The sequence below is a fragment of the Chlorocebus sabaeus genome, chromosome 12, assembly GCF_047675955.1.
Source record: "Chlorocebus sabaeus isolate Y175 chromosome 12, mChlSab1.0.hap1, whole genome shotgun sequence".
NCBI lineage: Eukaryota > Metazoa > Chordata > Mammalia > Primates > Cercopithecidae > Chlorocebus > Chlorocebus sabaeus.
In genome coordinates this window covers 90,662,014-90,675,960 of record NC_132915.1, presented here as the reverse complement: position 1 = coordinate 90,675,960, position 13,947 = coordinate 90,662,014, and the positions used below count along the sequence as shown (strand labels likewise).

At 42.6% G+C, this 13,947-nt stretch overlaps 1 protein-coding gene across 2 annotated transcripts in view; it reads left to right on the top strand.

Annotated features, from left to right (window-relative positions):
* The window catches only part of CDK5RAP2 (CDK5 regulatory subunit associated protein 2), a 186,044-nt gene that overhangs the window by 11,153 nt on the left and 160,944 nt on the right, over positions 1-13,947 (top strand). For both annotated transcript variants that reach the window (XM_007968240.3, XM_007968239.3), the window contains exon 3: positions 1,373-1,440. In XM_007968240.3, the coding sequence (XP_007966431.3) occupies positions 1,373-1,440 (68 nt within the window). The remainder of the gene's footprint in view (positions 1-1,372; positions 1,441-13,947) is intronic.

The following is a 13,947-nucleotide window of genomic DNA, read 5'->3' as shown; positions in this document are numbered from 1 at the left end:
GAGGGAGCCTGTAGAAACCTAAGTCGAATCATCTTACTCCTTAGCTCCAAATCTTCCAGCAGCAACTCAGAGTCCTTAGAAGAGTCTAAAAACTGTATACAGTCTGTCCCCGTTTACCTGTCTCACCTCCTCTCCTGCTGTCCCCCTTTGTTTATTGAGCTCCAGATTATTGGCCTCTTGACTGTTCCACAGACCCATGGGGACCATACTTCCACCTCAGGCTTCTCTCTGAATGTGGAGAATTCTCCCCCAGGTAGCTGGTCCTTTCTCTTCAAGTCTGCCCATATGTCACCTTCTCAGTGAGACCTTCCTTAACCACCTTACTTAAAATGGCAGTCCTCACCCCATGCCTCCTATTTCCTATCCTTACCTACTTTATTTTTCTCCATAGCATTTATCACCTTTTAACATATTATGCCGTTGTCCTTTCGTTTTGTTTATTGTGTTGCCTCCCTCTAGACTCTCAGCTGCATTTGTTTGATTTCCTGATGTTTCCACATCTAGAAAGGGGCCTAGCAGAAAGTGGGCTCTCAGTGCATATGTTTTGGAAGAATGAACTTATTCTCTCAGCACACATTTACTGAACACCTACAAAGTGCCATGGGTATTCAGCCTGATAACAGTTAGTTTAGATCTCCATCCTGCCCACTCGATAGGGAACCTCTTGGGTGCAGGATTAGTGTCTCCTTCACCATTGTTTCCTCAGCACACAGGATGGGGCTTGGCACCGAGTAGGTGTGTAATACATGTTTGTTCAATTAAAGACGCTGCGGAGAGGTTTGGTTGTTGGCACAGTCTTTAAAACAGGTCAGCAATTTCCGGTCCACTGCTTGCTTTTGAAAATAAACTTTTATTAGAACACAACCACTTTGTTTCTGGATTGTTTGTGGCTGTTTTTATGTGACAACAGGATTTGAGTAGTTGTGACAGATTTTAGGCTTTGCGTATGGCCCACAACGCCTAAAATATTGTCTGGCATTTTAAGAAAAAGTTTGCCAACCCTGCTGTCAAGTCAGTTAGACGTGCTTTGTTGTAATTACTGATATGAGAAGATGACACTCTGTTCAGTAAAGTAATTTCACGAAATAAGGAAGTACATATCAGGACAGTCTGCTTTGCAAAATGCCTGACGTGTTTGCTGTGTTCATCCTCTGATGTGCGCATTGTTACTTTGGGGTTAGTTTAAGTAATTTGTAAATTAATGGTTTAGAGCTTTCTCTGGACTAAAATCAGTAAATCACAACAGACAGCAGGTACCAGCCGCGTGCACTATGGAAGCAGTTCATGTTTTCCTCTCTGGGCTCCATTCCTCAATAGGAACCTTGGGCAGTTTGCATGCTGTGACGTTTTCCTCTATTTTACCTTTTTACAGTGCTCTCAAATGTGTCAGAAGAAACAGTGTCTCCCACCAGAGCACGGAACATGAAGGACTTTGAAAATGTAAGTGGAAATACCAAATTACTGTCCCCAACGAATCATGTCTGCTGCCCCTGTCCAGCCAGACCCAGGAAAGCTGTGTTTCTTGAGATCTCAGTTCGGTGATGCCAGAGGTAGGAGACGTGCCATGTCTCAAGGACATCCTCTGTGAGACTTTTACATCCATATGCAGTCAGCCCGTTATACAAGGGCCAAATATAGGTTCTGATGGGATCAGCAGTTTTCAACTTGGGGTGAAACTTTTAGTTTTCAACTTTGGTTTTCTAGTTTGGTGTCTTTCTGGTGTCCTAAAGGTGAGGATGTTTCCATGTTGCACAGTTGAGGGGAGCTGACATTTGTCAAGGGCCTTACTATTACTATAAGGCATGTTATTTATGGTCCTCTATTTGATGCCCACTGCAACCTTTGAGATATTTTGTATTATTCCCATTTTACAGATAAGGAATCTTAAGACTAGGAGAGACTTGTTTATGGTCATATAATAGATAAGTGTCAGAGTTGGAATTTGAATCCAGGTTTTTATTAATTCCAAAGCCATTATTCTTTCCACTGCATTGTGCCTCCCCTTGCATTTTGTAAACTTTTATCTTTGTTGCTCTTGAATGAAATGTGAGTAACCTGTACCCAGTACTGTGTAGTTTTTTTTCTGAGAATGGATTACTTGGTGATAGATTTGGCTTTAGTGCCTAATGTCTTCCAGCATTGTGTCTTTCATTTATTAGCAGAGGGGGTTTGTTGTCAAGTAACAGGAAAATAAGGTTATTTTCCCAATTCCAATTCTCTTTAACAAGTTACCTGTTCAGTGCTCTCATTTATCATGGGAAGAATTAGACCCTTCTTCATTTGTAAGCAAATGAAATCCATACTATGCAAGACACAAGAGATATTTATCGGAGAGAAGATGGAGGACACAGAGAGAAGGACATTCCACAGTTATGTTTCTCTCTCCCCAGTTGTCTTTACAGAACAGAGCGGTGCTGTCTCTGGATTTAATTTAGAATACTCATTACTGCTAATAGTTATCTGCAAACCACCAGTGACCAATTGAAGAAATGACTTGTCAGATCTCTAATGGAAACAAGTAATTTCTGAGCTTTGAGTTGTTATAATTTCAGCTGTACAACTCGATCTATGCTGTGGGGTCTGGGGCCTCAAACGAATGAGATTTGATTATTCTACATCGTGTATAATTAAAATATGCTCTACTATTAAATGGTTGTTCCTGTTTTATCGTAAGAGTAATAACAGCTACTGTTTATTGAGCTCTTGCTCTGAGCTGGGCACTTTAAGTGCTAAGCTCTTTGTATATGTTACTTTAATATTAAAGCGGCTCTGCAAGATGCTTATTTCATTTTTGAAGGGCACTGCTTTACATTTTATTTCTAAATTGGAAAATTTCACAGGATATTAGAATTTTGATTTCACATCTTTTATCTGCTTATTGAACAGAAAGGAATCCCAGAATTGAACACAACCCTCTTTATTATATATAGCAGAAACTGAGGCCCAGGGATGTGACATGGCAAAATTGTTCTCAGAGGCAGTCTGTGCTGCCTGAGGCCCATGGCTTCTGGAGCCAGGCTGCTTATTTGTCCACATCTCCTGGGTGCCCTGTGGCCGGTCACTTAACCGCTCTGTACTTCCCTCATTTTAACAATGGGCATGATAACAGTACCTACTTCATAGGGTTGTTAGGAGGATTGAATGAGTGAATATTTGCAAAGCACGGAGTACGTTCTATGTGTTTGCCATCACTGCTTCTTCCTTTTCTTACTGTTACTGTTATAATTACTGTTATTTTTTCCCCTCTGCCATGTGATTCAAGTTCCCCTTGTTCAGATGTGTTTTTGGTGACCTAAATCCTGTTTTTCTTGAAGGTGAGGGAGAGCCTTCTGTGCCAACATGTTTTAGGATTTATGTTTTTTTCTTTATGACTGTAGTCCTTTGGCTGCTGTTAGGTTTTTATGGCATTAATATTTTTTATTGTAGCATTTTCAAGAGCAAATTCTGCAGCCGGAATTGAAATGGCCACACTGTTCTCAGTGTCTCCCTTTCAGGTCTTTATGAGTCACTGAAATTTTTCATTTGGCCTGAGTTATGAATGCATGATCTCTATGTAGTGGTAGTCTGAACTTTCTGTGGGATGCTTATAGGAAATGCTCTTGGCATCTAAAGCTAATTTTAGAGTCAGCATGCATATTAAGGAGGGGGCTGAGATACTTTGGATTTAAAGTGGAAACTCATGATTCGTCCTATTCTAGTCTCAGATGATTGATACCTAACCATCAAGAGTTGCATTTAGTTGGGGGCTGGCAACACATAGGTCCCCTTCTGGTTTTCCTCAGAGTTCATCCATTTAATAAACATTTTTAAATGTACGCCACTGTGCCAGGCTCTCTGCCGGGGGAATCTGCAGTAGATTAAGACCAGGTAAGTCCCCCTATCCAGAGGCTCACAGTCTGATTGGGAAGATGGATAGAAAAATAGTGCAGGGACAGAGGTAAGTATAGAGTGCTGTGGGGCCACAGAGGAGGGGCTATGACTCAGGGTTCAGAGAAGCCTCTCTGGAGGAGATGTTGCCTGAGTTGGGTCATCAGGGACAGGTAGGGATTGATCAAGTGGAGAGAGTTAGGGAGCATCCCAGGCATAAGGACTCACATGTGCAAATGCAGAGAGAGGCATGACAGGGTTTGATGAGTTCAGGGACCTGTAAGTTCTCTTTGGCTGGAAGGAGGCTGTGTGAGACGAGTTGAGAGGTGAGGCCATTGAAGCAGGCAGGGGCCAGCTCCTGCAGGTTCTTGAATGTTACACTACTTTGTTTGGTTTTTGTCCTGAAGATGAAAGGGAACCAGCAATGGATTTTAATCTGGGGAGGGAAATGACCAGAATAGTGCTTTCAAAAGCTTACCAGGCTGGTGACTATGAGGAGAAGAGTTTGGAGGGGAGCAAGGCTGGTGGTAAGGTGATGAGTTAAAAGGCTGCTGTGGTGGTGTGGGCCCAAAGGGAGGAATGTGGAGCTAAGGGCATGGAATGAAGGGATATTTAGAATAGAGTTAATTTCAGAGCTGGAGGAGCTCTAGGAATCATCTCTTCCAGTCCTTTCATTTGACATGTGGGGACTCTGAAGCCCAGACAGGGGTAGGGACTTATTCAGGCTTTGAACCCAGGTCTTCTATCAAAGGAAGTCCTTTCTATTTCATTTGACTGTTCTGTGCAAGTACTCACTCTGGCTTGTGAAAACCACATGTCTTCTTTTTGGTCTTTAAACTGGTAATCTATTGTCTAATATCCTCGTTAGCTGAGGGTATAATCACCTGTATGGCAGGCCTTATGGTAGGAAGTAGGTAAATCAGTTGCTCTTCTATGGGAGCCTGTCTTACTGGTCTTCCCTCCCTAGACCAGAGGAGGCCTCGCGGAGGCAGCATTTTGTGAGGGCCTGTACCTGCTGTGACTTGTTCTGGACACTAGTATCTTGCTCTCCTTTTAAAAAAACATGTTTTTTAGGTGAGTGGGGAAGACCCAGAATCCGGTACAACATATGCTGTCCGAGTAGCTATCTTTATGAACATGTGGAAGAGTTTAATCCTGGCTTTTGACAGGGAATGACATGGATAGCTTTCCATTCTCAATATTGATGGATGGCATTATTGGCTGTGTAATATTAAATAAAGGCTTATTAAAAGGGATAGATTGAGCCATAATTTATAAAACCTTACTGTGGGACATTTCAAGTTGTTTCTAATTTCTCACTGTTATAAACAAAGCTGTGATGAATCTCCTTGTGCATGTATCTTTTTATAGTGACGTGATTTTTTTTTGGTTTTTTTTTGAGACAGAGTCTTGCTCTGTTGCCCAGTCTGGAGTGGAGTGGTGTGATCTTGGCTCACTGCAACTTCCGCCTCCCGGATTCAAGTGATTCTCCTGCCCCAGCCTCCCAAGTAGCTGGGATTACAGGCGTATGCTACCATGCCCGGCTAATTTTTTTGTATTTTTAATACAGACAGGGTTTCACCATGTTAGCCAGGATGGTCTCACCGTGTTAGCCAGGATAGTCTTGATTTCCTGACCTTGTGATCTGCCTGCCTTGGCCTCCCAAAGTGCTGGGACTACAGGCATGAGAAACCACGCCTTGCTGAGTGGTTTTTTTAAAAGGGTAGATTCCTAAAAATGAGATTTCTGGATGTCGGAGATATTAAGCATATATGCAATAAACAGTAGATACTGTGGAACAGGATTTGTTATATCTAGCAGCCTCCTTTCTAAGGAATTGAAAGAACTCTTAGCCAGGTATGGCTGAAACAATTTCCTGTATCCTGTCCACACCTAGTCTCCTTATCTTTTGCTGTTCTTGTCTTATACCCACCTGTCCTGAGATGCTGGCATTCTTGCATTGAGGCCCTTATTCCTATTGTTGAACATTCTTGGCCTCAGCCGAGGCAGTTGGTCAAATTTGTGTGTTTTGTTTTTGGTTTTACTAGGATGTTTGCATCTTTAAATTTGCTGTAATGTGTTGTGAGTTACTTACTACCAGATCATAGCTCCCTCACCTTCCACTCCTGCCCCCCTTGTATGGCCCTGAAGCTTTTAGAAACACCGTGGTGTATAGATACAATGTGGATTTGAGAATGATGGGGACTGGGTTTCAGGCTTGGCCCTGCCACTTACTGACCTGTGACCTTAAATTGGTTGTTTCTAAAACCTCGTGTGTAAAGTGGGGCTGCTACTGTCTTTCCTTCAGAGTTATTAATTAAGTAAGGTATGGAAAGCACCTAGAATGATGCCTGGTGGATGGTGGGTACTCAATAAATGCTGATATCTGCTCTGATCCCAAGATTCTGTTGACTACAACCACTGCCCTGGGTTCTGCCCCATCAGTGTTCAGTTTCTGTACATCCTTCTGTGATGTTTCTTTGACCTTGGAATAAAATCCCTAACCATGGTCCATGAGAACCTGCCCTGTGTGATTGGCAGCTTCCTGTCTCTCTGAACTCAGCATATTCCTCTCCCCATCGTACACTGCTCTTGCCACACAGGCCGCTCTTCCTTGGCCACACCCAGCTTGTCCCCGTGCCAGGGCCTTCATGCATGTTCCATCCTCTGCCTGGACACCCTTTCTCCCTTTCCTTGAATGGCAGGCCCCTGGACCTTCTTGCCTCAGCTTGAATGTGACCTTGTTAGAGAGGCTATCCCTAACTTCCTTCTCAACTCATGATTCTCTCTTCTAGCAAGTACTGAGTGCCCTGTCTCTCCCACCATGACTCTTGTGACAGTTTGTGATTATTTCTTTATTAGTGTACTTGCTTAACATGTGTCTCTATTCAATGTCTGGTACTCAACACTGAACCTAAGAAAATCGTAGGCACCTAATATTTGTTGATTGAATGAATGTGTGACCCTGTATGGATTACTAAAGCTCTGAATTTTGGTTGCTTTATCTGTAAAACTGGGAAAAAATGTTTATCTGAGGCTTGGGAAAAGTAAAGAACATGCTAGGATAGTGCCTGCTATACCAGATCTTTAGCAATCAGGGCGGCTGCTGTTTTGGTTATTGTTACTAAAGTGCTGGAGAGGAGATATGCCTAGAGACACATTTAGAGGCAGACAGCTTATAATGAGGATGGGGGCATGCAGGGCCAGAGTCATAGGAAAACAAGCAGTAATGAGGGCAAGGTGAGGCTAAGAGTGGGAGAATGAGGGTGAGCTTAGAACACGGCAGGAGTGTAAGAATTGTGTGGATGCCACTCAGTGGAAGCGGTTGAAGACCAGGTCTGTAGCTGGCAGAGTGAGTGTCGTAGCCACTTTCCACGGAGCCCGACGGTGCTAGGGTTTTTTGCAGAGATGATACTTGGAATCAAGTAGGGCTCATGGCTGGTGAGGTAAAAGTATTAAGTACAGGGGTTCGTTTGTGTAGTGGGACGGCCTGCTGGATTGAATGCTCTGAGTTCCTGTACCTCTCTCTGCATGTCCTGGCCGTGCCCTCCAAAAATGGCCAGATGGAGGGCTGAGTAGTGTAAATTTTTACAATCTTTTTGAAGGCCATTTGGAAAGAGATTTTGATAGTCATAAATATAAAATTACTCTTGAGCCCAATAATCCATTTTGGGGAAATTGATCCTAGGGAAACAACCCAGTAGAAGGAATAAAGCTCTGCTGATGAAGGTGTTTGTGACCACATTGTGTATCATTGTGAAAAACTGTAAGGAAGGGAAATTATATATTACATTTGTTATCTCTTTGCTTTTGACAAATGTGTATTGAGGATATTTCACAGATGAGGAAGCTGAGGTTGGAGAGATTAAACAACTTGCCCATGAGCTTATTGTGATTGAGAAGCAAAAAGAAGGCAAAATTCAAGCCTGGTCTTTCTGATTGTAAAGCTGGTCACTTTCCATGAGAGCACACTGAGTCCATCAGTGCACAGCAGAGAAATGGTTAAACAGTTGACTGAATCACTTCAGTGGAATGTAGTGCAGTTATTTCAACTGATAGTTTTGTGTAATTCTGCCACAATATGAAAAATGCTTAAGAAATATTAAAGGAAAGCAATGGAATATGCAAATTCACTTATAATTCTGCAAAAATGTATATTCATGAGCAAAGGTTGAAAAGAATATGAAAATAGTTGGTTTCATAAGGTAGTTAAATTCTAACTGGTGTTTGAGATTCAGTTTTAAATTTCTGTTATTGAGGCTGGGTGTGGTGGCTCACACCTGTAATCCCAGCACTTTGGGAGACCAAGGCAGGGGGATTGCTTGAGCCCAGGAGTTGTGACCCAGCTTGGGTCACAAAGTGAGACCCCATTTCTACAAAAAAATTAAAAAGTTAGCTGGGCATGGTCATGTGTGCTTGTGGTCCCAGCTGCTCGGGAGGCTAAGGTGGGAGGATTGCTTGAGCCTGGGAGGTTGAGGCTGCAGTGAGCCATGAATGTGCCACTGCACTCTAGCCTGAGCAACAGAGAGAGACCCTGTTTTAAAAAAAAAAAATTCTGTTATTGCTCCAGTATTATTTATAATAGAGACTTACCTAGTAACAGTTTTCTTGATGATTTGAAGACAACAAGGAGAATATCAGCATCAGAAATTGATTCCAAAGTATCCTCCCCTCTTTACTACCTCACTTAGCTGCTGTAGGCAGTATTATTTTACATGCAGTATTGTGTACTAGAGATCAACTTTAGGTAGCCAAGTTCATGGTTTTTGTTATGGCTAGGTGAGGTCTAACAGTTTTTGTACTTTCAAAAAGGTTAAAAAATTCATTGTGACCCAAAGATCTGCTTATTGACGGCCTGAGAAGTGAATTTCTTTTTCTTTTTCTTTTTCTTTTTTTTTTTTTTTTTGAGACGGAGTCTTGCTCTGTTGCCCAGGCTGGAGTGCAGTGGCACGATCTCAGCTCACTACGAGCTCCGCCTCCCTGGTTCACGCCATTCTCCTGCCTCAGCCTCCCCAGTAGCTGGGACTGCAGGCGCCCGCCACCAAGCCCAGCTAATTTTTGTTGTATTTTTTAGCAGAGACAGGGTTTTACCATGTTAGCCGGGATGGTCTTGATCTCCTGACCTCGTGATCCACCCGCCTCGGCCTCCCAAAGTGCTGGAATTACAGGCATGAGCCACTGCGCCCGGCCTCTTTTTCTTTTTAAAAAAGGCTTTACTCTGTGTGTGTGTATACACATACAGTTATTTAAGATAGACAATATCGGCTGGGTGCGGTGGCTCACATCTGTAATCCCAGCACTTTGGGAGGTCGAGGCGGGCATATCACCTGGGGTCAGGAGTTTGAAAACAATATTAAAAATAAAAAAATTGGCTGGGCGTGGTGGCACATGCCTGTAATCCCAGCTACTTGGGAGGCTGAGGCAGGAGAATCACTTGAACCTGGCAGGCGGAGGTTGCAGTGAGCTGAGATCGCGCCACTGCACTCCAACCTAGGCAACAGAGCGAGACTCTGTCGAAAAATAAAAGACAATACCACCGTCTATGTATGCAGACTATAATACTTCCCTAGGTGTAAACATTTAAAAATTGATGACTTCATGGAGGAAAGATGCCATACTGTCTTGAGACTGTGAGTGGGATGGCAAGTGGTGCGTAATCACAGGGTCAGCAACAGCCAGGATCGGCACAGACCATTCCCGGTCAATAGTGAGTGGAGAACACAGGCCTTGAGACAGCAAGATGGGTGGGTTGGAGAAGATCTCTTGCCTTTAGCGCCTTGGTGTTGCCTTCACTCTGCGCGATTTTTAATGCTGTCCTATGTTTCCTGCTTGCTGAGTGCAAGGCTCTGCCAGGTGCTTTAGTTCATTTGGTTGTCACAACACCCCTGTGAGGGAATTGACTTTATCTTCATTTTATAGATGAGCCAACACTGGACAAAGATATTAAATAATTTTCCCAAGGTCACACAATGTAAAAGTAGCAGCTCTTGTAGTTTAGTCTGTTTCTGCTGATCGCAGAGCTCTTGCTCTTAGCCCTTGCTGTCTTGGGTGGAAAGATGATTTGGTAGAGTGAGCCTCAGCTTTGGAGGCCCAGGTTCTTGCGAGCCTTTGAAACGGACAGCCAGAATTAGGCGCACTTTGCTTAGATTTCAGTTGAGGTAGGGCTGGTTGGAGTTGCCCTGATTCCTTTTTATGTTTTTGGTTTTTCTTCCCTTTTAGATGGAACTTCAGACTAGGCAAGGCTTTTGACAGAGAGTGGGAGTAGGAGGAAGCCAGGATGATTGACTACTAGCTCCTGCAAAATTTTTCCTGCTGCTAAGCTGGGGCCCTTCTCCGGTTTCAGAAAGCACCACCCCATAATCATGTTGGGATGTTTCCCATTTCAGATGGCTGCACTTCCACAGTAACACGTGGCTTCCAAGGGCTGGAACGTGGCAGATACAGCCTTGCATTAGCTTACTTTTGAGCATTAGGTTTCTAAGTCATATTTGGTGGGTTTTATATTTTGAGTGTTTATTCCTACTGTATTGTAAGCTGTTATCAGTTTTTCCACCTCAAGTTTTTTTTTTTTTTTCTTGTTTCTCTTAAAGGGAAAAGTACACGTGAGAAAAACAATGTTTTAAATTCCCATGTTGTAGTAGGCACTATACTAAACATTCTAATTAATTTCTTTCAATTCTTAGACTAGTTCTTTGAGATAGTTATAATAATCCCTTTTTTACAGATAGAGGAACTGAGGCACATAGGAAAAGTGAACTTCAGTAAGGCCATACAGCTTGTAAAGTGGTCTGGATTGTATTTATTCATTAATTTGTTCACTCATTTAACAAATTGTTGAATATCTGCTGTGTTCTAGATACTTGTTAAAACCTTGGAGGAAACAGCCATGAAAGATTAAGTGGATTATATTCATGTAATAAACATGATAATAATAAACATGCAAATAGATGAGACAAATACAGATTGTGAAAAATTCTAGCAAGAAAGTAAGAGCTGTGCGTTAGAGAGTGAGCTGGTTGGGGTGGTAGAGATGGGGCCCACTTTAGATGGCATAGTTGGGGAGAGCCTCCCCAAGGCAGTGACATTGGAGCTGAGGTGGAAGGGATGAGACCGAGCCATCCTGGCAGACGCTGCAGAAAGAGCTTTGTAGGCAGACAAGGGCTTGACTTATTTCAGGACTGGAAAGGAGGCCAGTGAGGCTGGAATATTGTGAACGGGGGAGAAGATGATACCTGATGAGGTTGGAGAGGTGGTCAGGGACCAGATGATACAGCTCTTTGTAGCTGTGGCAGGGAGTTTTATTCTAAGAATGATGGAAACAAGAGCTAATGAAGGGTTTACCCAGGGAGTGCTGTATACCAGGTCTGTCTGAAGCCTGAGGGGGCTCTTATTACATCACACTGCCTTAAAGGAATTTTTTTTTTTTTTTTGAGATGGAGTCTCACTCTGTTGCCAGGCTGGAGTGCAGTGGCGTGATCTTATTTCCCTGCAAGCTCTGCCTCCTAGGTTCAAGCCATTCTCCTGCATCCTCCTGCCTCAGCCTCTGGAGTAGCTGAGACTACAGGTGAACACTACTACGCCTAGCTAATATTTGTATTTTTAGTAGAGACAAGGTTTCACCATATTGGCCAGGATGGTCTCAATCTCTTGACCTCATGATCTGCCCGCCTCAGCCTCCCAAAGTGCTGGGATTACAGGCGTAAGCCACCATGCCCAGCCAAGAACTTCTTTTTTAAAAAAATTTTTAGGCCGGACACAGTGACTCACGCCTGTAATCCCAGAACTTTGGGAGGCCGAGATGGGCGAATCACCTGAAGTCAGGAGTTCGAGACCAGCCTGGCCAACATGGTGAAAACTTGTCTCTATTAAAACTACAAAAATTAGCCAGGTGTGGTGGTGGACACCTGTGATCCCAGCTACTCGGGAGGCTGAAGCAGGGAGAATTGCTTGAACCCGGAAGGCGGAGTTTGCAGTGGGCTGGGATTGTACCACTACACTCCAGCTTGGGTGACGGAGCGAGACTCCGTCTCAAAAAAAAAAAAAAAAAAAAATATATATATATATATATTTTGACAGATGGTCTCACTCTGTCACCCAGGCTGGAGTGCAGTAGCATGATCGTGGCTTACTGCAGCTTCGACCTCCTGGGCTCAAGTGATCCTTCTGGCTCTGCCTACCAAAGTGTTGGGATTACAGATGTGAGCCACCCTGCCTGGCCAAGAAATTCTTAAATGTGTCTGTCCATCTATTCTGCCAACCATTGGCTATTTAGTAACCATTTCTTGGGTTACAGTCGAGTGCACAAGGTGGTTATGGGATGGGGGTGGGTAGAAAGCCAAGCATCCAGCTAGGACAATTCAGTATGGTCATTGCTCTGATAAAGTAGAGAGTGTATGGAAACATGTAGAAGGATCCCCGGTCCAGCCTGGTAGTGGTATTCAAAGAAAACTGTGAGAGAAATGGTACTAAGCAGAGAACTGAACTGGCCATGGTGGAAAAGATGGTGCTTGTATTTCATTTTATTTATTTGAGACTGTCTGATGTTTGCTGTGACCTTCTAAAGGCATATTTTCCTTTGCCATATACAAAAATTTCTATAACTATAAATAGGACAAATATTCTTTCAAGTGTTGCTGAGAATTTTAGCATTGTGTACAATGGGGGCATTCTAAGCAACCTCCATAAATATTTTATTGGTAGCTGAGTAACAGAATAAGGTTTCTGTTTATAGGAAGCATCTGGCGGGGTAGTGGTTTTTGTTTGAATGAATGTTTTATGTGCTGTTTCCTTAAAAGGAGGTGCTAATGAACTTATCAGTTGTTTCTTGTGCTTTTCTTGTTAACCACAAAAGTGAAACCTTAAGTGTTAACAAGAGGGCCAAGGGTAGATAGTTTGAAAATATACTTAATGTGAAATATGCTTATCGTTTTCTTTTATTCACTGATAAAATTGTATTTATGGGCTGGATGTGGTGTGTCACGCCTGTAATCCCAGCACTGTGGGAGGCTGAGGCGGGTGGATCTCCTGAGGTCAGGAGTTCAAGACCAGCCTGGCCAGCATGGTGAAACCCCGTCTCTACTAAGAATAAAAAAATTAACTGGGCATGGTGACACACATCTGTAATCCCAGCTACTCGGGAGGCTGAGGCAGGAGAATCGCTTGAACCTGGGAGGTGGAGGTTGTGGTGAGCCAAGATCACAACAGCCTGGGTGACAGAGCGAGACTCCGTCTCCAAAAAAAAAAAAAAATTTACTAAAAAGAATATGATATGCTATTAAAAATTGTTTTTTAAAAAGCTGGAAAAAATATGTGGTGAGTGTGAAGATGTACTAGCATCTAAGTGTAGCTTTTCACATTTTGCCCTAATTCATTTTAGTTATTCTAAAAATCAGCTTGAGATATAATTTACATAAAATAAAATGTACCAATTTTAGGTGTTGGATGAACTTTGACAGATGTATATTCCCTTGTAATCACTATTGTAATCTGTATGTATGTATGGTTATAGTTTTTTATATGTGTGTACAGTTCTTGGCATATGTAATGATCACTACAATCAGAATACAGAACAGTTCCATAATCCCAACAACTTCCCTTTTTTTTTTTTTGGCTTCTTTGTGGTCAGATCCTCTCTTCACCCCAAGCCTCTGGCAACTAATGCCTGTTCTCTGTCCTTGTAATTTTGCTTTTCCCAGAATGTCATATAAATGGAATCGTACAGTATGTAATCATTTCAGACTGGCTTCTTTGCCTCAGCATAGTGTCTTTGAATTTTATTCACATTGTGTGTTTCATAGTTGCTGAGCACTCTTCTGTCGAATGGATGTCTACTGTTTATCCATTCACCCTCTGAGGGACATAAGAGTTTTTCCCAGGTTTTGGTGATTATTAATAAAGCTGCAGTAAACATTTATGTACAGGTTTTTTGTGTGAAGATAGGTTTTCATTTCTCTAAGATAAATACCTAGGAGTGGAATTGTTGAGTCACATGTTAAGTATAATTTTTTTGTGAGAAATTGCCAAAGTATATCTAGAGTGTCCATGCCATTTTGCATTCCCATCAGCAGAGTATGAGAACTC